The sequence below is a fragment of the Nicotiana tabacum genome, chromosome 19 (genome assembly GCF_000715075.1).
Source record: "Nicotiana tabacum cultivar K326 chromosome 19, ASM71507v2, whole genome shotgun sequence".
In the NCBI taxonomy this organism is placed as follows: domain Eukaryota; kingdom Viridiplantae; phylum Streptophyta; class Magnoliopsida; order Solanales; family Solanaceae; genus Nicotiana; species Nicotiana tabacum.
Window position 1 is genome coordinate 64887924 of NC_134098.1, and position 24522 is coordinate 64912445.

General features: G+C 36.7%; 2 protein-coding genes across 11 annotated transcripts; both read left to right on the plus strand.

Moving 5' to 3' along the window:
- Positions 1–1044: 1044 nt before the first annotated feature.
- LOC107787644 (uncharacterized) lies at positions 1045–16906 on the plus strand. 9 transcript variants are annotated; one of them, XM_016609243.2, is made up of 27 exons: positions 1045–1367; positions 1570–1762; positions 1874–2001; positions 3530–3652; positions 3795–3938; positions 4041–4690; positions 4874–4995; positions 5090–5181; positions 7301–7523; positions 7673–7733; positions 8802–8950; positions 9071–9141; positions 9227–9400; positions 9484–9555; positions 11035–11136; positions 11216–11305; positions 12130–12205; positions 12299–12395; positions 12531–12600; positions 12706–12885; positions 13044–13166; positions 13243–13326; positions 13498–13682; positions 13788–13926; positions 14056–14115; positions 14377–14481; positions 16435–16906. In XM_016609243.2, exons 1-27 carry the CDS (start codon positions 1281–1283, stop codon positions 16546–16548), a joined length of 3714 nt encoding a protein of 1237 aa, XP_016464729.1. In that variant the 5' UTR covers positions 1045–1280; the 3' UTR covers positions 16549–16906. The 9 variants fall into 9 exon arrangements, 7 of the variants coding, with proteins under 7 accessions (XP_016464729.1, XP_016464731.1, XP_075093962.1 ...); XM_016609245.2 differs by having other exon boundaries at positions 1081–1367; positions 1889–2001; XM_075237861.1 differs by having other exon boundaries at positions 1081–1367; positions 1889–2001; positions 4874–4986.
- A 2410-nt stretch (positions 16907–19316) lies between these two features.
- On the plus strand, positions 19317–23477 carry LOC107787643 (thiamine pyrophosphokinase 1). 2 transcript variants are annotated; one of them, XM_016609241.2, is made up of 6 exons: positions 19317–19575; positions 19679–19775; positions 20519–20591; positions 21552–21650; positions 22542–22791; positions 23025–23477. In XM_016609241.2, exons 1-6 carry the CDS (start codon positions 19443–19445, stop codon positions 23141–23143), a joined length of 771 nt encoding a protein of 256 aa, XP_016464727.1. In that variant the 5' UTR covers positions 19317–19442; the 3' UTR covers positions 23144–23477. The 2 variants fall into 2 exon arrangements, with proteins under 2 accessions (XP_016464727.1, XP_016464728.1); XM_016609242.2 differs by having other exon boundaries at positions 19537–19575; positions 19674–19775.
- The last annotated feature ends 1045 nt before the right edge of the window (positions 23478–24522 follow it).

Consider the following 24522-nt stretch of genomic DNA (forward strand, 5'->3'; position numbering starts at 1 on the left):
TCCCGACGGCTACTTTAATATTTTGGAATGGTGGAAGGACAAAGAAAAATACTTTTCGATTCTTTCAAGGATGACCCGAGACATTTTAACTATTCAAGTTTCAACAGTGGCATCAGAGAGCACTTTCAGTCAAGCAAGACTTCAACTCGGTGATTATAGAGCGTCTATGAGGCAGAGCTTGGAAAAATGAGTACTTTTCAGAGATTGGATCCGTTCGGAAAGAAGAAATTTTGGACTTGCTGAATCACAACCAGAGGTAGATGAAGCTTACGAATAAATGTTAGCTGAATTTGCGGAGGATGCTGCTTCGCCCGGAAGCGGTGATGACCAAGCTTCTTTTCCGCCACCACCAACAAAAATTCCTTCGGACCTTGAAGGATTTATGAAATCTGTAAGAGATGCCATGTAACTTGTATGAACAAAAATTAATATGTAACTTGTATTTTGGCACATCTTGATTAGTTTATTTTTCTTCTCAATGGTGGTATTAGCACATTATTGTACTCATTACATAGGGGAGAGGAAGACTAAAAAAGATATTGCCATATTTTTTTAATGTTATAATTAAATTATAACACATTGCTTTAAATATCTCTTTACAATAGTTTTGTCTTTAAATTTGAATTAAAAAATTTAGGTCACAATTCTATAATATAATTTACAAGGAATTGCCTTAGATATTTTTATTACCATTTTTTTCTCTAACTTCTATAAAATTTAAAAACAAAATAGAAAATATCAGTTGGGCCCACTTAACCCGGGACCATTAGTTCGTGGTCCCAGTCCCGGGCCGGTTCCAACAAAAAGCCCGCAAAGCCCAGACCCATTTAATACCGTTTAAGTTGGGACCGGGTCTACTTAAGACCGGCCCACGAAGTCTACTCAGGACTGTACCCGGCCCACATACCACCTTAATTTGACATCCTTATTTTTGTTTAACATACGGTCCTTACAAAACAATACAACGGTGTACTAATTTAATTTCCAGAAACGAAAATCAAATGAAAAAAAGAGAGACTTGTTCCCTAATTCCTACTACTAGCTACCACTTTAAAACTTAGCAGCATATAAATTCAGCAAAAAGACAGAACTCTATAACTGATATTTACGCAATCATTCACCTTCTCCCCTTGTCTCTCTATCTATCTCTCTCTCCCCATTTTCCACACACACACACACTAGAATTCTCTATTTACTACTCCTAATAACATCCAAATCGGTTTTTGCTTCATTTCTCTAATTCTTTGGATCTGTAGAAGAAGAAGGAGAAAAGATCAAACATGGTTGAGACCAGACGCAGCTCTTCGTCCTCCAAGCGTTCTCTCTCGTCCCCCTCCTCTCCTATTTCTAACGGCAAGCGCTCCAAGGTTAGGGTTTCTCTTTTCTGATAACTCCTAACAGATTCTGATTTAGGGTTAAATTCATGTGAACAGATTTTTAAAAATTGTACTCCTATAATTTAATAGACCAGACCACTAAATCTTGATTTTTTTTACATGCCTGCATGTACTCTGCGTAAAAGATTTCTTTTTCCTTTGATTTTTCTATATAAATTGATCCGCTTTGTAGACGGCGGAGGCATTGTCATCGTCGACTAATGATACGCTTGGGGAGAAAATCCAGGGTGAGTTGAATGAATCAGGACCTGAATCTGCTGAACAAGAGGTTCGATCAGCTGATCTGGACGCTGCTGCTGATGTGCCACAAAAATCGCTGGAAACTGAAGCCGCAAACGAGCCTTTGGTATCACCCATGACTTTAGGTACAATGTTTTTCCTTGCATGTGCTTTGGGTTTTAAAAAAAAATTGATCTTTTGATTTTTTTTTTTTTTTTTTTTGTTGGTTTCTTGAATTTTTGTGTGATGGGTTTTAGGTGATTCTGTGATAGATGTGGAGAAGTCTAAGGCAAAAGAGTCGGCATTGAATCGGGGAAAGAAGCGGCAGCTGAAATCTAATGTTGCTGCTGCTGCATGGGGTAAACTTGTTTCACAGTGCTCTCAGGTAGGTTTTGCTTCTTATCTTAAGCTTTCTATATGTTTATCTTTGATTCTTGTAATTGGGTAAAGTAGTGAAGATTCCAGAAGAATTTTATGAAATTTGGTAAATATGTGATCTTGATCGAATGTTGACGCGAAAATAGTAACCGTTAGCTAGCACACTGCCAATGGGAACCGGTGAGATCCTGGTGTCTTGGAGTTGAGAATAAGGAGAGACGTGGAATATTTGGAGCTTGAGAATGAGGGACAGAGGAGGAAAATGTGGAAGCTAGTACAGTTGTGCCGTTTTTGGATGATATGGAAGAGTGGAAGAAAGGATGTCTAAAGAAGTTGAAAAGATATGGAGAGATGAATAAATGCCGTTTGGAGGAGTCGAAAATCCGACATGGAAGATCCAGGGCTTTCTTTTATTTTACTTATAATTTGGCACAAAGAAACTTCCTTTTTTGTATATAGCCGAATTGGTTTTTTTGAAGCTCAATGCTAAACTCTTTGTTACATTTGGCATCGTCTTGGTTCATGTTCAATGAAATGATTAGCATAGGGCTTGTACCTTCAACTTAAAAACCATCTTTTACCTTTCCACTTCTGATATTGAGTTACTCCCTCCACTTTAATTGAATGTCTTGATTCTGATTTTATACAATTTTCTTCTGAAAATCTTTGTTGTTTAATGTTTACATGTAGGGAATGCGAGAGCACACATACTAGTTTCTGTTTTCCACTAAATTGTATAAAAAAGTGTAGATGCGGATCCGTAGTCTGGTTTAGGGATATTAAATTTCTAAATGTAGTTGCAAAGTCTGGATATTCGTTGCTGATTAAAGGTATTCTTTTTGTTTTTGATTTGTTTTTATTGATGAAATTAGTCAAGGCTAGTTCAAAGAAGGGGTTATTTGAGATTATTCGGAGCGCTCCATTTCATTTTTCGAGAAAGTTTGTTTTTTGTGCTGGAAAAGAACTTCTAGAAAAGCATAAGATTGTGAAGTAGTGTCTCATTGTTGTCCATGAAACCAATATGAGTGCCTCAGGTGGGTTAGATGAGTGCTGAAATACACACACACAAAAAAAGAAACGATCTATACATGATAAGTTGGTGTTGGAAACCTTTTGAAAGTTGAGTTAGACCTGAGACTCAAAGTGCAGTTTATTTTGCCTCCAGACTGCTTTGGTCTCAACTAACTCCAACTAACTCACTTAAGTCTGGTTATAATTCTTCTTATGATATGGGGATCTGGGGTGGAATTCTACTTTTAGCATGTTGAGCAGACGAGGCTTGGCCCTGGTCAACTCAATTGGCTGTCTTAACATTAGCCATATGGAAGTTAACAATTAAAAAGTGTTTCTTTATACGTTGTTAAATTCTTTAAATCCTAATAAGATCGGGCTCTTTTCACTTTTAAAAGTAAGCCGGATCACTTTACATATTTACCATATCAAGTATCAACAACATCCCAGATGCTTACTTTTCATGAGTTTTCTAGTGAAATAAACCACTTAATTTACTAATTAACTTCTATTTGCCTTTGCAGAATCCTCATGTTGTCATGCATCGTGCAACTTATACTGTAGGTCAAGGTCGTGGCAGTGACTTGTGGATAGGAGATTCATCTGTTAGTAAAACTTTATGTAATCTCAAGCATACTGAGACAGAGGTAAACCTCAATTTTCTTAAGATGCTACTTTGTCCTGGCTCAGAGTAGTAGTTCTTCATCGTTTAACAATGTTTTCCTTTGTTTCCCACTTGTAGTAGAGAAACAACATTATTCATTCTGTTTATGGTTTCTTTATGACTAGAAAGGGGTATCCATCACTCTTCTTGAAGTTATGGGGAAAAAAGGCGACGTGCAAGTCAATGGCAAGGTCTACCCTAAAAATTCTACTGTCCCTCTCAAAGGAGGTGATGAAGTTGTTTTTGGGTCATCTGGTCAACATTCTTATGTATCCTTAAATCATTGTGTTTGAGAGTTCATATACATGTGTGGAATCCAGTTTGGTTACTATTAACTGGAGTTACCAGCATTTCCTTGACTTATACTTTAGATCTTTGATGACAACTTATCTGCTGCAAGTTTTGCTCATTCTGTTAGCATATTGGGAGCTCATAGCGGATCAATCAAGGGACTGCATCTTGAGGCAAGGTCCAGGGATCCCTCCACTGTAGCAGTTGCATCGACCCTGGCATCTTTGTCAAATCTTCCAAAAGAGTTGTCTCTTCTCCCACCATCATCTCAAAATGGTAAGGATGTAAAACAAAGTTCAGAGGTGCCAATACTACCCGCTGCCAGTGGAGTGGCAGATAAAGATGATTTAGATATTGATATGAAGGATGCTTCTGATTGTAATGATGTACCTCGTGTTTTGGTGGATGAGAAGAATGACGTGACATCTCCCGATGTTGGAAATGGTAACTTGAATCTTGATAACATTGCACTAGATTCAGTTGATGCAGAGATTGGGAAGGTGCGACCTCTCCTGCGAGTACTTGCTGGATCTTCTGCTTCTGAGTTTGGTTTAAGTGGTATTTCCAAAATTCTCGAGGAGCAAAGGGATTTCCGAGAGCTATTCAAGGATTTTGATCCTCCAATTTCGGCTTTAACTAGGCGCCAAGCATTTAAAAATGCCTTAGAGCAAGGAGTACTTGATTTCAACAATATTGAGGTCTCATTTGAAAATTTTCCATATTATTTAAGGTGAATATTGGTCTCTTTTTTTTATATTTAATTTTTAATTTGCTGGTTGATATTGCTTTAGTGTTGTTTTCATTACTTCTCGTTGCTACATTTAGTTTGTTCAAGTTAAAGTTGGTACTCGTGTATTTCTGGAATTTGTTTGATTGATTTATGTACTTATTAATGTTTTTTTTCCTATGACAGTGAGAACACCAAGGATATTCTGATTGCTTCCACTTATATACACTTGAAGTGTAACAAGTTTGCAAAATATACTTCAGATCTCCCCACAGTGTGCCCTAGGATTTTGCTATCAGGTCCGGCAGGTAGTTATTGCCCATATATGTGGAATCTCTTTCTAGTTTTATTGAGTTCTATCCAGCCCTCAATATCACCTTTTTGACTCATGACTGCTCACAGGTTCAGAAATTTATCAGGAGACGCTGGCCAAAGCACTTGCTAAACACTTTGGTGCTAAGCTACTGATAGTTGATTCTCTCTTGCTGCCTGGTGTAAGTATCTTCTGTTACTTGGCTCATATATGTATACTCCTCAGTTGAGGGCTCATATTTTTCCCCACTTGAACACCCCAGATGCCTACCCGCCTCATTTCATGTATAGTGGAAATGTAGTTGAACGCTGTAAGAGAAATGCGCAACAAGCTAAGATTGTTTTTGGAGCACAGTCCATTTCCAGTTTTTCAATTCATTTTTTTAGTAATAAATGGAAATAGGAAGGCGTGTTTATTGAGGTTAAAAAGGGTTTCTCTCTAAAAATACTGCAAGCCCCTTTGCAGAGAGGCATCTTTTCTTAAAAAAATGTAACCATTTAAGAGAGAGTACGCTGAAGCTACTGCGCTTAAATGAGATACAGTAGTTGAATCTCTTGGACATAAGATTGCTCACTTTCTTATCTATTCTCCATTGATAGCAAACCCCATTTCCTACTCTATTTCTCGTGTGCAAGATAACTGTACGCCCACCCACTCTCTCACAGACATACGACAAAAAGTTGGATTCTAAGCCCTTTAAGTCCACACCATCTTCGTCATTTTCTCCCACTTAGAAATACTTCTTTCCTCATGGTCAAGCTTTTACGTGAATTATGGTGAAACTGGTTCTGAAGTGGATCGCTACTGGATCTCAGGTGGAAATATATATCCAATATCAACCAGACAAGTGATCTAAGAATTTGGGAGGTGGAACCAAGAAAGCAAAATGTGGAATTAAGAAATATTTAGCAAATTGCAAGAAAAAGAGTTCCAGTTCAATCAGCCGAACTATAGAGAATAAGGAATAGAATGATAAGTGTCCTACATTGGTTGAGGGATCGTTGCTTGTCTCCTTAAGTAGTTTTGGGCAACCATCACCTCATGAGCTAGTGTTTGGGTTGAATTAGGTGCAAGGTTCATTTCTTAACATGGTATTACAGCCAAGTCTATTCCTGTTATGGTGTGTCATTGTTGGGCCCACATGTTATGTTGTCCACGCTTCAGTTGGCAGGCCTGGGCGAGCGGAGGTGTTAAGTATCCCACATTGGTTGAGGATGAGTTTTTTTGTCTCCTTATATGGTTATGGGTAATCCGCACCTCATGAGCTAGCTTTTAGGGTTGAGTTAGGCGGAAGGTCAATTTCTTAACCAAGAAATCTGGTCTTAAAAGAAAAGAAAGAAAAAGAAATTCAAACACGTCCCCGAGGTCAAAAATGTCCTTGCCGGATACTAGAGGGAACATTTCATTTTTCTTGCCAAAGCCCGTTCATTTATTTGCAATTCATAAGCTCAATTGCACATCCTTACACAACCATGCCATCATTGTTTTATACGTTCCGGTCTTAAGCTGTTTTAGCTTACAAGGTAATGCAGTTACCTAAAATATACACGGAGGCTTACTAGTGTTGCATTTCTATATACTTGTAAGAGGTATAATGATATAACTCATTTTGAGGTCTAGATCATGGTAGAAAAGACATGATTTACAGTCATTATTCGTTCGTGCAATTCAAACAATTTTAATTCACTAGGACATGTTTGACAGTTCATTTCATCTCTTGACTTGCTGACAGAACATATGCAAAATGGCTTGAAAATCAGGGGAAAAAAGCTTGTGTAAGGGGGAGGGAGTGAGGGGGAAAGAAAGGAAAACATTTTGGTTTGAGCCTCGACCTCAAGAACAACAGAGATATCATTTCGACGGGGAAATAGAGAATGGGATAGAAACTTGGCTGCAAATTTTCAATCGTAGCTGGGATGTCCCTCTACCCTTTACCTTGTTTCTTAGGGATTTTGTTAGTTCGCTCGTGTAGATTAACGCTGAACATCCACACTGCCCACCGCAAGCCAAGTTAGAAGTAAACAGGGAGGTGCTTGATGGCAGGCTCAGCCGCTCAGGGCGATCTAATCTAAACTTTTGCAAAGTTTTCAACGATCATATGGAGGGTGGTCAGAATATTTAAAGAGTAATCTATCAACTTTCCTGCTTGCTATAATCACCTGAGAGTTATTTTGCAGTGTCACGTGAAATGGGAGGGACGGGCACTCAGAACATATTTGTTATTATTGATGTACGAGGTCAATGTAATTGAACTTTCTTTATCCTGTAATTTATTTGCTTTTTTCTTTAATACTATGTAGGGTTCAATTGCCAAAGATGTCGACCCTGTGAAAGAAAGCTCAAAGCCAGGGAGAGCTAGTGTATTTGCTAAACGTGCTGCACAAGCAGCGGCACTGCATCTTAATAAGAAGCCAGCTTCAAGTGTTGAGGCGGATATAACTGGTGGTTCAACGATAAGTTCTCATGCTCAGCCCAAGCAGGAGGCATCTACTGCCTCGTCAAAAAACTACACTTTCAAAAAAGGTAATTGTTGCTTTCATAGCGAGAATTCTTTTTAAGGTTTCTCTCTCTCTCTCTCTCTCTCTCTAACAATGACACAAAACATCCATTCATATTTTATATATGTTGGGTTAGAAGTTTTGTGCTTAGTGCTAGACCTGTCATTTTGATAGGTGACAGAGTGAAGTATGTTGGATCTTCATCAGGCTTTTCTCCGCTGCAAACACCTTTAAGGTAACTGCAATAAGTTCTGTTAGAATCTTTTTACTGTGAGATGTTAGTTCAGTTCTTTCATTGATTCTTATCTATGCTATGCTTGAGGATGCATTTTCAATCATTTCCATCTGTAAACTTATTGTTTAATTGTAATGTCTTGTTAAAGTCTTCATATGAATAGAATTATGGACTTCCACAATTAACCTGAGTATTCTCTGATATTTACTATGTACTACTATTACTGTTAAGACACATAATTTGCATGGTTGGCTGTACAGGTGCCTGACTTTATTTGGGCAGCCTATAATGTGCTACCGGAGGAGTTGATCTTAGTACCTCATCGATGGCTGTTTACTTGAGTTCCTGATTTGGATCATTTTTATGGATCAGTTTTGAGTTAGTGGTTGCTTAATAGCCCTAGTACTCTATTTATTTGATATGAATTAAGTGATCTTATGTGCGTATGATAGATCTTCCATAGTCCACTTTCTGAAATTACTACTCTGTATAATCTGTAATAACTTCAAAACTTTCATGGAACCATTATGGGCCAAATTTTTGTCAAAAGGTCCAATTAGAGATAAAAATTTGAATTTGTCTTACAACACACTTAAAAACATAATTTCTGTTTGGTTTATGTAATTTAAAGTGCTGTGAACAAGTTGAATCGTTTGAAATCTTTTGATTCCTTCCCTTAGCCTTATCCGTTCTCTAAATGTGAAAATAAAATAGGAACATGGGTATAAACATTTTAGCCATGAAAGGCTTATAAATAGTTTTGAAAGTACCTTATTGAAAACAAGATTTAAACGTTTTCGATAATGTCGGTATATATGAGCATTTAATGCTGTATTTCTATAATGAGGTTTTTTTCTGCACCAAGGATTCTTAATTATGACCCCCTTTGTGCCTTTGTATGGTAATGCTACTTTGGGGATTAAAATGGTTTTTTCTTGTTATTCATTGTGCACAGAATGGATTGACTTGCTTAGTTAATTTTCTCGTTATTTGTTGTCTATGTCTCTATTGGATTTGTCAGTAACTCCTTTATTTTTGAAATCACGTCATCAACGCACATGATTGCAGGGGTCCAACATATGGTTACAAGGGAAAAGTGGTTCTTGCATTTGAGGAAAATGGGTCCTCTAAAATTGGTGTCAGATTTGATAAATCAATTCCGGAGGGTAATGATCTTGGAGGTCTGTGCGATGAAGATCATGGGTTCTTTTGTGCTGGTAATACTCTACTGCCTGGTTTATATCAGAATTTTCATGGTCCGCTTTTGTTGCCTGGCTCAGTTATGCCGAATAACAGAGCATGTCTTTTTGGTGGCCTGATCTTTTTTTCTTCCACAGCTGACTTGCTCCGCCTTGACAGCTCAAGTACTGATGAAATTGATAAACTTGCTATCAATGAACTCTTTGAGGTATTTGCTAATATACCTCTCCGTGATACTATTCCATTTCAGAGTCGAGTGTCCTTGGTTTATTTACTTTGTTTTATATATGTAGGTTGCTTCAAATGAAAGTAAAAGTAGTCCTCTAGTTTTGTTCATCAAAGACATTGAGAAGTCTATGGTGGGAAATCCTGAGGCTTATGCTGCTTTCAAGATTAAGCTCGAACATTTGCCAGAGAATGTTGTTGCCATAGCATCCCTTACCCAGTCGGACAACCGAAAGGAGAAAGTATGCATGGCAGTTATTTTCGCGTTCCTTCAGGATAAAGAAATTGGCTTGTGATTCTGATTGCCTTATTTTATGCTTTACAGTCGCATCCTGGTGGCCTGCTATTTACAAAATTTGGAAGTAACCAAACGGCATTGCTTGACCTTGCCTTCCCAGTATGTACAACTTTCTTTCACATTCCCTTTTGTTTTTTCCATTTCTTGTTCTCGGTGTTGTACCTAAGAATTTCGATGGAATGTAAATGTGCACGTCTGAGGGGAGATGTTTTAATATGGATTTTTATTTGTTTTATTGTTCCTATGACTGACACATTTGGTCATTTAAGAATTGTATAGTTTGGGAGCATATAATATAAAACAAACTTTTTACCTCATGATTATGCTGTGGTGTAGGGGTTTCAAAGGATTGGGTGTCAATTGGGTTTTAAGAAAATGGCTGCCGAACTTGCCCAATGTACCAAAACCCATTGTTCTTATACTATTTCCCCAATGGCCAGCTAGTGCGTGGCTTGAAACATGGTGGATGATGGGTGTATCCCTCTGCCCTTCTCCACTTAAATACCAGGCTTTTGTCTGCTGCAAGTTTGAACCTGTAACATGCGCCTCTGTGCTCATACCACCTGGGGTCCTATTCCTATCCATTTTTCTCATCTTTCAATTACCCGAACTACTTTTACCCATCCATGTCTCATCTTTCAAGTACTAAACACACCAATTGCCATCAGAAAGTTATTTTTCAGACGCATGTGGATACATATATATATATATGATGTGTACACATTAGTAAATAGGCATATATTTATCTGAATGTATGCTTGTTGGAAGTAATCTGCACAGGCCTTACCCAACCTACCCACGCTCATTTTTTTCATTATTCTCACTCTTTCTTCTTATTCTAGACCAAATATCTCTATCCTATTCATCTTATACCAGATATCAAATCTCTTAAGTTTCAATCACCAAAACTACTACCACCCACCAATGGCCACTAGAAAGTTTTCTTTCACCCCGTGCATATATATGTAGATGCATATGTAATTATGTATGAGGGAGGGAGTTATCGAAAGAAAAGGCTACAGGGAGAGGCATGAAGGAAATGGTGCCTTTTGCGGGGTGTTCTGGGGAAGAGGGTGGCAGGTGTGGTGTACAAACAAGTTGACTAGACCATGTTGCTATAGTTATGTGCCTTCAAATCCTTGAAACTTCTGCCCTACCACCCACCCCCTAATTCTCCCCCCCCCCCCCCCAAAAAAAAAAAAAAAAAACATTTCTTAAACCCACACCAAACTCGTTAAAAATGGGTTTGAAACCTGTTTTAACCATTGCGTGCTAAACCAGATTTTTACGAACTAATAGGGTTCATATGGGTCTGGTATTGACGGACCTGTGGACTTGGGTTTTACTTGCTAGCTCTACTCGAGAGTTGTGTAGTAAAGAGTCGTCATCATTATTATTAAATTTCTTTTTGATAAGTTGTTATTGTTATAAAAAAAAAGTTGTGTTTCTTGTTATTATTATTATTGGCATCTCCTTTAAGCTTCTAGGTGAACTTCTAGTTATTACGAATTGCATTCTGGAAGTACTTGCCCCTGTAAAATGGTTGATTAATATGCATTGAATGGCATCTCTTTCCAGGATAATTTTGGTAGGTTGCATGATAGAAGCAAAGAAACCCCCAAGACAATGAAGCAGCTCATCCGCCTGTTCCCCAATAAAGTTACCATACAGATTCCTCAGGTAACTTTCAGTTTATTGTTAGACTGCTAACTGTAATAATTTTTGAGTTAAGTATTTAATATGGTTCTTCTTGTGGCAGGATGAAACCTTATTATCAGACTGGAAGCAACAGTTAGATCGGGATATGGAAACTATGAAATCTCAGGCAAACATAGCAAGCATTCGCAATGTGAGTGCTCTATTCTGACCAGCTAAGGGCAAAACCCTTTTATCTTAGATTCCTTCATTGTTTTCGGGTTGTGGATTATGTAGGACACATAAGCTACACCATGAATATTTCTTTAGCACTTCAATTTTCATTTTCTTACTGTCTTGTCCTGGATTCACCTGTAAGGCTGAAACCACCTTCTCATCAGCGCATCCCTTGCCAGAAGAAAAGTTAATTTTGTTCCACCACTTGTGGAGCTAAAGCATAAGATAATATTTACAATTGACAGTTTATGATGATTTATGTAAGAAAGATAAATGAGTATTATGCTTATGGAGGTACAAATCATAAGCACCAATATCCGGACTCTTCACTTTCGGTGCTGCACCTGTGTCGATACGATGTGGGTGTGGGATCCATACCGGATTTGGTCAACCAATTTTGGGTACTTTGACCAAAATCGACAGAGAAATTTGAGACATATACTATGATTTCTGAAATCAAAACAAAAGCTAGAGTGAAATTGAAGAAAATGGAATACCTTGTATATATAAATTTCTCTGTCATTCCTTTTTATCTCCTTCTTGATCAATATTTTTTCCTTCTCTAAACCTTGCAAGTGTTTCACATAATGGCTCATAATTTAGACATATTTTTATAACTATGTTTTCACATATTTGAATTATTTTTAGCTGAATCCCCGCACCCGTATCCGTATCCCCGAATCTTAAAATTTAGATTATGAAGGACCCGACCTCTAGACCCGAACCCGAGTCCGAGCAACTTAGATTGTAACCTCAATGAACTGATTTATTGAGCTATTCTAACTATATGTGTGATTTCAGGTTTTGAATCGAATCAGAATTGATTGCCCTGACCTTGAAACATTATGCATAAAAGATCAAGCCCTCACAAATGAAAGTAAGTATTTTCTCGTAGTTTTAGGCCTTTTAGATTTGAAATCGTTTACTTGATTATAATAGTCTTTTCATATTTCTTGATGTGGCTGTCAAGGTGTTGAAAAGATAGTCGGCTGGGCTTTGAGTCATCACTTTATGCACGAATCCGAGTCTTCTGTGAAGGACGCCAAGCTAGTTATCTCCGGTGAAAGGTCAAATTTAATTTTCACTCTCTAGTCCATAATGTTATAACATATAGAGAAAATGTCCTCTTATTTCACATCTCTAGGGGGCGAAAGTTGTTTTGGGTTGCTTCACATTTCACTGAAATGTCTTTTTATTCGCAGCATTGCTTATGGGCTCAATATCTTGCAAGGCATTCAGAGTGAAACCAAGAGTTCAAAGAAATCCCTCAAGGTCTCTCTCTCTGATTTTTCTTCTCGACTGTGCAAATTTACTTCTTAAAAAAGGGGCTTCTTGTTCTGAATTACCTGAAATTTGAGATGGATACTTGACTTTCAGGATGTGGTTACTGAAAACGAGTTCGAGAAGAGACTACTTGGGGACGTAATTCCACCTAGTGATATTGGTGTTACTTTTAATGACATTGGGGCCTTGGAAACTGTCAAGGATACTCTAAAAGAATTGGTGATGTTGCCTCTTCAGAGACCAGAATTGTTTTGTAAAGGACAGCTGACCAAGGTAAAGAAATTTGCTTTATGTTGAAGACTTGAAGTCTATTGGGATCTTTTTTCCTCTATCTCGGGTTCTTTTCTTTGGGGTGGGGGGTGGGGGTTGAGGCAGATAGAACTTGGTCGTCAAGTATGCACTCATGTTTCTGAACAAGATGCTATCTACAGCCTTGCAAGGGAATATTGCTCTTTGGACCTCCAGGTACCGGTAAAACAATGCTTGCAAAAGCTGTTGCTACTGAGGCTGGTGCAAACTTTATAAACATATCAATGTCAAGCATTACGTCAAAGGTATCGCTGATATCTGCTTTCTGCTGTTTTATGTCTGACTGACCTTTCTTAATGGTTGACAACTTTTTCTTGTCAGTGGTTCGGTGAAGGGGAGAAGTATGTCAAAGCAGTCTTCACTTTAGCTAGTAAAATAGCGCCTAGTGTTGTTTTCGTTGACGAGGTTGGTGACATTTTCTCCAGGTTGCAGCCATTGCTGGGCTAAGCTTTTTTCCTATATAGATTACAAAGCTAGATTTTCTTTTTTCACACCCTACAAAGTTATAAAGTTTTCTTCTTTATATCGTTCTTTGTTTATATTGTCCGTTTGCCTCCACTTCTTCTTGTCTACTAGGTGGACAGCATGTTAGGAAGACGAGAAAATCCAGGAGAGCATGAAGCTATGCGGAAAATGAAGAATGAATTCATGGTAAATTGGGATGGTTTGCGTACAAAAGACAAGGAACGGGTGCTTGTGCTTGCTGCAACAAATAGACCCTTTGACCTTGATGAAGCAGTTATTAGGAGGCTTCCCCGCCGGTAAAATTTAATGAAATTATTTCCTTATCGTTTGTGTAACTGATTGATCAATGATGATTTAAAATGATTTACGGATACTGATGCTCCAATGATTGATCAATGCAGGTTGATGGTAAACGTGCCAGATGCTCCAAACAGAAAGAAAATTTTGAGAGTGATATTGGCGAAGGAAGAATTAGTGCCAAATGTGGATGTAGAAGCTATTGCTAATATGACGGAAGGGTATTCAGGGAGTGATTTAAAGGTCTGGATCAAGATTACTTGCACTTCCTAATGCATCTGTTTTTGCAATCCATCCTTCAAAATAACTGCATTATTTTTTAATCTATATTGGATATCGTACTTACTGCTGTCTGAACTTTCCAAATCCCAGAATTTATGTGTGACAGCTGCGCATTGCCCGATTAGAGAAATTTTGGAGAAAGAGAAGAAGGTTAGTTGCTTGAGTTCATTCTAGTTGTTCCTTATAATTCTGTGACCTTCCAACATTTGGTTGAATTGGTGACCTGGATCACAACATACAAAAGCGCTATTACTAGTTTTGCTTAGAAGTCTTTTTGTTCTAGCTCCATGATGTGTTTCCTTTGGTGATGTCTTAAATTAATTGGTCATCATCATCTCCTATGGTGTCGTTACACTTTAATCTGCTAAATTAATTGACTTATTATTCTTTACTTTTGGGGCATGCTTTCAGGAGAAAGCATCGGCAGTTGCAGAGAACAAACCAAGTCCGGCATTGCATAGTAGTGCAGACATCCGTCCACTTAACATGGATGATTTTAAGTATGCACATGAACAGGTACACAATTGCACGTATTGTGGTTGTTAATCTGATTTTTGTGCCATGCATTCTACTTTCTCTGCAAGAGTATTTGGGGTTCAGGAGAAATGTTAGTAGGCTTTATTTACTGCCAAGAAAACTTTGGGACTTTCTCATGGTTCTTTCCGATATCACACTGTTGCAGATTTTCTACTAAAATTCTCTTTCGAAAATAAACAACTAATCCGCCTTAGGTACTCTTTCTAGATCGAATTTCTAGTTTATAGCTCGTACCCAGGCACAGAATCCACTTGCCAACTGATCTGAGTTTGAATTGTTGAACTAACGATCTAAAGTAAGGAGGCAGTTCCAGGAAGGTAGCTCTTTGATCTAGTTCATTCAATGAGACTGGGGCTCCAAATCCACATCCACTTCACAACAAAGTAAGAGAATGTGGGGATCATAGAGAGGAAGGAATGGAACAGCTCTCATAACGTCAGATATATCTGTACTCAAGTGATTAGTTTTTATTTATTTATATATTCGATGGTGCGAGATACAGATTTGGGATTTGAGATCCGTTGTCGTAAAATAATGGGTAAATCGTGTTGACTGGTTTTTGAACTACTTCACAGCAGCATGCAGAAGACATGAGAGATCGACATTTACTTCACAACAAAGAAAGAGAATGTGGGGATCGTAGAGGAAGGAATTGAACATCTCTCGTAACGTCAGATATATATGTACTCAAGTGATTAGTTTTTATTATTTATATATTCGATGGTGTGAGATACAGATTTGGGATTTGAGAGCCGTCGTCATAATCACATTGACTGGTTGAACCGTTGAATGTTGTCGGTCTCTCATGTATTCTACATGCTACTGTGAAGTAGTTCAAAAAGGAATTTTGTTCATGTGATTGCACAAGAGACCACCACCACATCTTTTGGTTTCGATCAGCTAGTCTATAAATGTAGCTTGAAAGATCAATAGCTCCTCAAACTGATGTAATCCTCTCTTAAAGAGCGGCTTCTTTCCTCACTGTTTCATGGATTGCAAGTCAAATGATTCTCTATTTACACTAGCATCTCCTAGTCAGCCATTAGTATAGGTACTTGTACCTTCACTGGCTGGCCTTTGCGTTTAAGCCACCAAACTTCAATCTGACGATAAAAAATAGTCTCAAATTCCACTAGTCCTCTCTTTTAAACTGATATACACAGTGGTTTTTTTAATTTTACGGAGCCTAATTGTATGTGGTGAGCGTCTTAGTTCATAAGCTAATTCCTTTGGCCCCTATACAGAATACTCCATCTCCACGGCAGTGCAATGCCTGCTACTAATGTGGATAAGAGCGTGATTAGGTAGGAGGATATCCACTGGGTAAAGCCACTGTTGGGGGGTCCGAGGAACTTGGGTACTTAGTCTTGTAAGCTCAAATTCCAGTCTTTAGGCAGCTGATCTTGTTTGGTGCCTCATTTCGGTAAATTCTAGTGGGTCCACTTACATAAATATATGCTGTCTCTTATCCTTGTTGTTATAGGTTGCACACTCCAGAAGACCCTGTATCTGTAATGAAGAAGGAAAGTTGAGTTCATGCGATCGGATGACCATCACAATTGTCGCCTCCATATATAGCAGCTATTTTTTTAAGATGGAACAGATAGCAGCTAAATTAATAACCTCAATCTAAATATCATGTTCTTCTTGAATGCCTTGCCGCATAAGCGATGTTGATATCATAGTCTTATTGAGAGCTTTTGTATTTGACCTACCTGGATGACCAACCAGGAATCTTTGATGGTTTTGCACCAATTTGTGGAAATGAAATTGTTTCTTGTTAGTGTGGGAAAAAATGTTCAAGTACTACTACTTTCTTGGGCCCTTGTGTGTTTTCTAACTTTATCATCACTGTGGAGAATAGTTTGGTATAGTGTGTTACCTGTGTATGCATAGTTGATTCATGACTTGTTTATGTGTCAATGAATGCAGGTATGTGCTAGTGTATCCCCAGAATCTTCAAACATGAATGAGCTTCTCCAGTGGAATGAATTATATGGAGAAGGTGGATCAAGGAAGAAAACATCTCTCAGCTACTTCATGTAGAGGAAATATGTAACTATATACCATTGGTTTATTTATTTTCCTGTTCTGCAACCCGAGATGGCAGCGGGACCTACATGGATAGTCCATTTCAGGTTCCCCTCAGGCCCTTGTGTATCATATTAGTTCATAGGATTTTATCTTAGCAATTGCTAGTCTTAATGAGTCTCAAATCTTGTCTCATCCAATTTTCTCCGTTGTAGGTCTCCTCTTGTATATACGAGTTGACTAATTTAATAACCGTATTCTAATATTCTTTTTCTGTATTGACTATTGTATAGTTTGAATTCTTATGATGAAGCGGGCAAACTTGTTGGGGGTTAACTGGAGGAGTAAATACAGACTATTTTATTGGCCTCCATATGTCTGTTATGTTAAATATTTTTATTTACTTTGGATAATATTTTGGCTTTGTTGAGCACTTCCACCACCTCAATAACTGGCCTCTCTCACGCGGTTAACTGCAAATGCTTTCATCTGTGAATTGTGGTCAAGTCTTGGCACAAGGTCATCGACATCCATGGACTAAAGCTAGTGCTAAAGTGATTGTGCTAAAGTTAATTTGTGTTTGTATTACTGGGACGACTATTTAGGAGCCTGTGTGAAACCCTCTCCTATTAAATGTTACGTGGGATTTTGCTATGGTTCCCCATTCATTCCCAGTTGGTCATTATTTCTCCTCAGGGTGGTTGCCATGACCATAAATTTCATAACTGATACCGACTGTCACAGTCAAACTGACATTGTCTAGCTGGATTTGTGTGGATTCATATTTCTGTATCAGTATCAGCTATCTCTCTGCTTTGACCACTTAGACCTTAAGCTACGCTTTTTTAATGCTGTTTTTATTATACTTTTTTGTTATATTTGTGTAGCTTTCTCTCTTCCTTTCTTTAATTTCACTGTTGACAATTGCAATTCTACTTAAAATTTCCAAGATCATCAGTTTGTATCTAATACTGTGTATAAAGTCACGATTGTCTTTTTTTTTTTTTTTTGGGTTCGTTGAGATACTGTGTTTAGTAGGAAGGAATTATGTTTCTAGAAAAGGTTTTTCTCGAGGAAATATTTTTAAGTTGTTAAATTGTATGATCAACTTCAAGGGAAAGTATTCTCCATTTTCTAAAGTGTATAGTTTCTTTGATGCCAAGTTCGCTAATTATACATAAGATGTTATTCAATAAAACTAGCAGCAATCCTGTTGGGTGCATCAAATATGTCAACGCAAAACAGATGAACAAAGATCTCAACGATCATGGCGGAGTTAAAACGGAAATTATAAACTGTATCGGAAACTAAGTAAACAATGAGGAAAGTAAAGGAAAAGAACAAAACCTCGCAAACTAAAATGGTTCAATGCGGTCGATGAAGAAGACTAAAGTCGAGTCTGAAATTTGGCCTTTATGCCAAGCTGAAAAGGTAAATTGAGGAAGAGAAAAGTTGTATTTTAGCCACCTGACTTTTCCCAACTCCCAAGGGCTTTTAGGTTGATATTTCTTATGAAGTAGAATACCTCTTGGGATTGCACAAATAACCGTGCATATTTACTATTTACTTTTTATAGTCATTATACATAGATTGTATATTGATTATACATAATTATATATAAATTTTATATATATTATACATCTGTCGGTTATTTTTAGTTTAAGAAATTAGGTAGACTACTATTTCAGTTAATTTTTTATATTTCTATTGTGAAGTAATGGCATGACGGTTAATCTTTTTGGGATAAAAAGAAATTACCAGAGTTTGTGTCTACTTCCTTCCCGTAGGTCATAATTTTAGAGTTGTTTGACCAAGTTTTTGGCAAGCTAAAAATACTTGTTTGTGATCAATAATAATTGCGGTGGAATGATAAGTATCTTTTATCCATTACTAGAATTTCGGGATCGCCCTAAGTATGAAATTGTCTTTGTTAGATTGCGCTTTATCGGAATATGAAACTTTTCGGTGCGTAATTGCATTTAGTTGGATGCCAATACAAATACTGGACATTAGATGAATTACAAACAAGAACATACTTTTTTGGAAAAATTAAATTTTTGGTTCTTTTGCCAACAAAAAAGTATTTTTGAACCGTAATTATTTTATCGTTGAAAAAACGTTAGAAGCATAAGTAAAAAATTTATTCTTTAAAATAAAAAATATTGTTATCAATAACTTTCATTTACAAAAGTACCTCTTGTTCATTTCAATAAGAAAATCAACCATTAAAACTTTGTCTCTTCCTCTTTCATTGTATGCGGTTTTTTCATCATCTCTTCAACTCTTTCTTTGTGCTAGTCATATCAAATCTAAAATAAAAGATGAAATATATTAATTAAATAAAATCGGAAAACTTAATCAAAATCTCTAACAATAAATAACTAAAAATTATTTTCTAAGATAATATTAAGCAAATGGGTACATCTCCTTCCTAATGTGACTCTTAATAATACCTTTTTGAAAATTTGGTTAAACACAACCACAAAATCTGCCTGTAATAAAGGGGTTGACCAATCGAAATATTTCCACAAAGTTCTACAGTTTTATTAGGAATACTAAATAATTTTAGGATTAAGACGTAGTTAATTAAATGATTGATTGGTATATAGATCCCGTTTGGATGGGCTTATTTTAAGTAACTTTTAAGCCAAAATAGTTTTTAAGCCATAAGTTAGTATTTCTAGCTTTTGGCTTTTGGCTTATTTTTGCCATTTTAGCTTAAAAACAAGTGTTTAAAAGTACTTTTTTTACTTTATCTAAACATTACAAAATGGCTTAAAAGTTATTTTGGCTTAAAAGCACTTAAAATAAGCCAATCCGGGCTCACAATGGTGTTCGTATGTTTTCTCTTTCTTCATTGAAAAAACTGAAACTGCGGGGGTGATTTGGAGGGGCGCAAGTTAGCAAAGATGGGGATGATTTCTCATTCATCTACTTTCCTCCTCCCAAATCTTCCTACCGACAACGGACCTGATCTAACGTACGCCCTTGTTATCCTTAACCAACGCCTCCCTCGATTCACTCCTTTGCTCTGGGAGCACGGTAATGGCCCCTGCGCCTTCCATTTTTCAACCTTTTTTGAAGTTCTCTCTATGGCCTTGTAATTTCCCTGAAAATGGTGGCATATGTTTGTTGTTTAGAGCAGCACAGGTTCATGTTTGCGCTGACGGTGGAGCGAATAGGGTGTTTGATGAATTGCCTCGCTTTTTTCCTCATGACGACCCTTCTGATATTCGTAAGAGGTGATTCTGAATTCATTTACCAATTGCTCTTGTTACTGATTATACGTAGCAGCTTGTTGCTGGTTCATTCTTCAATCTCTAAACTTGTTTGCAAATTGGCAAAATAATAAGGAATAAAACCACAGGAGGCAGGATTTCAATCTCGATTCTAATAGTTTTAAGTTATTGGGTTCTAAATTAATAATTTATACATATTAAATAAATTTTTTATGAAAAATACAGGGTTCGAACCAAAGCTATGGGTTTGGCCTAACCCTTTTCCGACACTGTAGCTCCGCCCCGAATAAAACAAGGATTTTTATAGGTCGAATTATTTACTTTTATCCACCATTTCGAGAAAAGAAAAATCTACTATTTAAAAAAATAGTATATATTAGTAACTTTGAACTCTGTGAACTTGTTTAGGTTTGCTACACTGTACACGCCCCTCACGTGGGCCTTGGTGTTTTTTTTCTTGGACCAGAATGTGCAAAAGGAAACTAAAACTTGGATTTTTGCTTGAGGAAAGAATGAGTTATAAGTTACTTTTTGAAAATTTTCATGCCATATTAGTAGTACAAACATAGGACAAATAGTGAGATTCGAGTTTGAGCTTTAAGTGAGTAAAAACACATGCAGACAATATGTAAAAGCATCGGGATTTCTCTTTTTCTTTTTTGGGCTAAAACACGATTTCTTAATATTTGGAAATTTTTATTTTGTCCTCTTAGATTGAATTTGAGTGAACCATAATTTTTTTGCAGGTACAAGCCACATGCTATAAAAGGAGATATGGATTCAATCAGAACCGATGTTCTTGACTTTTATAGAGGCCTGGTAAGCTAGAGTTTGCTTGTGATGGTTCTTTAGTTTCTTAGCAAATCTGTTTTCCAATAAATTTTAAAAGCATCCACATTTTTATATTTGTGTAGGGATAAGTGTAAGAGAACATCTAGTTTTGGAGAATAACTAATTTGCCTTAAAAGACAGAATATTTAGTGTTGAAATGAAATGGAACCTGAATGGTGCGGCAGAATAGATACATTGTATTGATGTAGGCGATCTCAATTAATTTGGATTGAGGCAGTCCTGATTGATATATATTTACAAGTCTCCCTTATTAGTATGATTTATCCTACTTTGAATTGAATCATCACTTCGTGTTAAATGCCGACCTCCAGGGACGTCAACCTTCAAAAGGATTTGGTGTTTGACCTTACCGAAAGAATCTGGTGTTTGAACCCTTGGCCTTACAGAACCTTTGTGGTGGATCTTATTTGATATGCAATGGAGTGGAGCTCCATGTGACAGTTTACTAGTGTATGATGTGTTAAGAGCTTCCCTGTCTTTCAAATATATTCTTGAGTCTAGAAGAGAGGCCCACTTTGTTAAAACCTTGTGGTTTCCAAATATATTGTTGAGTTCAAGTTTTTGCCCTGTGTACGAGCAGTTACCACACTTCTACTTATACGAGCAGTTACCACACTTCTACTTACTAGTTTTTGTGTAAAGATCAAGAGAATAATATCTGGTCTTGTTTAAATTCTTTCTAATGTAGTATGTAATTAAACTTGTGCATTTTTTCATTTTCAAGCATGTTAGTGAGGATTTTAAGCTACCTGACTACATGTGTATATCATTTCAGTTACTAGATAGTTATTACACTTTTGGATATAATTAGCAATGTGGCTCAAGATCGTTCTTTGCCGTCTTGTTCTTGTGCAATATGTTTCTGCAGTTCATTACAAAGCATGTTTAGAACCATATTTGAGGATGTATAACTTGGTGACTTTGCAGGGGACCAAGATAATTGATGAATCTCATGATCAAGATACTACAGATCTTCATAAATGTGTTGCATATATTCGTGAATTACTAAACCCGGAACATCCAAATGTAAGTTAAGCTTTTTAACATAGCTCTGGATATTTTTACCCTTTTCCCATGTTTATCAATATGCTATGTTCTAGTTTCTATCCATTAAAAACATCTGTACACTAAATAGTTGCTCAAACTGTATCTGCATCTTTTCGTTGTGGGATATTTGTGCTCTAATTGTTTCTTAGTTATGATTATTGCTAATAATAGGATATTATTCATTTAGAATAGATATTTGAAATAAACAATTCATTAGAAAATCTTTCACATGGTGGATCAGATGTATTGCTTATTCGTCATTATTCAATTTAAGGTGATATAAGCGTCATTTGTTGCTTCTTTTACTCATTCCTTAGAAATAAAATTGAAACTAGTTACCGGGGACACCATTACATGCACTATCTTCAAGAAAGTGAGGATAAAAAGTGGCAAGGTGACGTAATCATCAATAAATACAATAACCCTTTTAACCTCTTCCCTGTTCTCACTAGTAGGGTATGTTGTAAGGTTATTATGGAAAAAATGTTATATGCCTTATCATATATAGTGGAAGTTTTCTACTTGTAAGCATGATCGGTCCAAGTTCTATTACTTTTGCTTAAAAAATATAGTATAAAGTGGTATTAGAAGGAACAATATATTTGTTATTGTCTTTTTATTATTACCATTATTATTATTTTGAGTGGATCTACTGACATTAGAGAAAAGCCACTACTATAAAGATCACAAATCTGATGCAATATTACAACTCTAACATAGTAAGATGAAAATTACAAGCACACACAGGGAGAACCAAAATAGAATTTAGCATACTCTCAGAGCAATTAGAAGAATATAGGACCCCATTACTGGAAAGAATGCCCTAATGTAGTTTCAGTGGGATTGACTTGTATCTCTGTGTAATTACAGTTGTGTATTCTAGCCACCGGAGCACTTGGTGGAAGGTTTGACCATGAGATGGGAAATATTAATGTCATATGCCGTTTCCCGTCCATGCCGATTATTCTTCTCTCTGATGATTGCCTCATCCAACTTCTTCCAAGTACACATCATCACAAGATTCATATCCAGTCCTCTGTTGAGGGCCCACATTGCGGACTCATACCCATTGGAACGGCTGCTGGAAGAACCACAACCACAGGTCTCAAATGGAATTTGGGTGAGTAGCTCCATCTACTTTTTCCTTTTTAACTTTTAATAGACTCAACCTGCCTCAATTTGTTATGGGCTGATGATTTATGTGCTGCATATTTCTATTTGCTGTTGGTTCAACACAAGAAGGATAAATTTCTGTCCAGATAGCCTATGCTAACATTTTAGTTGATGCCATCGTACTGGTGGTTATCTACTTTTCCTACTAGACTGATTTACATTCACTTGACTTCTATTCAGACAAGACAGAAATGAGATTTGGTGGTTTAGTCAGTACATCTAATATCGTGAAAGAGAACATAGTAACAGTGCAATCTGAATCTGACCTCCTATGGACGATTTCTATCAAAAAAGAATGAAGGATGCAGCTTGCAGATGATACAAATGGAAGAGCTAAATTTTGCTGGACGAATAGTTGGTGTTGACCTCCATTTTCTGTTCAATTCTTTCCAGATAAAAAAGTTTCACAGAGTTTGAGAATTGTTGGGGTTCTTTTTTTGTTTTTTTGGGGGCACACAACAGATTTCTTTGGCGTCAAGTGCCTGCTTGCAGTAGTCTTGGGGGAAAAAACAACACGGGTCTTATGGAGTGGTGAATCCAGAATTTAAACTTTATAGGTCCAACCTTTAAGGTTTTTATCATTGAATTCATTGTATTTTAAAGTTATGAGTTCAGAGCTACTGTTTATTGCAATTTTATTAGGTTTTTACATATAAATTTATGTTTCGTGTCGAAAGTACTGGGTTTAGTTGAACCCGGTACTAATATGTTGCATCGACCTCTTGTCTTATGAGTATAGCGGGTTAACATTGATTATCAACTTCTGTTTATGTGCTTTGATTCATTAAACGCATTTGGTCCAGCGGTTCTTCAATATTTGTATACACGAATCTTTTACCATTATAATGAAACATGGAGAAGTATACTTTTAATTTCGCGTGATACACTAACTGACTAACATGTCTACAGTTGGTAAATACGGAAGATTGCAATATAAATGAGAGAAAGGGTTCTCTCGTTCAATTGCAGAATGGCTACGACAAACTTGCCTCACCAATTGGTCGTAGAAGGGGATCTTTTGAAATTTGTTCCTAATGGTGTTTACTTATCCGCCACCCACAAATCAGTAAAATTAGAGGAGGTTGTAGTCAATGAGAATTGAACTAGTGACCTTACTAAGGTTCTAAACTCCCTTGACCACTAAACTATGCTTTCAACATATGTTAAAGGGATTCAAAGCATAATATATAGAAGTGAAAAACAGATTTTATCTTATATATACAGTGTAATTTTCGACGAAGAAGTTTTCATTTTAGAAAATGTAATGGTGAAGAATCATATTCGAATCTGATTCCGCGAAAGGTAGAGTGCCCGCTCGTGTCTCTCTTTAAGGTGTTTGCGTTTATATGCACCATAATATATATAGTATATCTCTCTGTCTTCGACATGAGAAGGAAAGATAACAAAGGTTAAAAGACACCAAGTGTGTGCGTAAATCAAGCATTTTAACCGAGTGACAAGTTGTTCTTGATGGACTTGATATAACTAAAAACCTCTAATTAAAAATAACATTAAATTCAAAATACATTCACTAATAATATATTAGTATTATTAATAGTATTTAATATGTATATTATTTTTCATGTTTTTCATCTTTTATTTTTGACCTTTGTGTGTGTCTTTGGCAGAAATTTCACATGCCTCAAAATATATGAATACAAATAAACTTGGCATATTG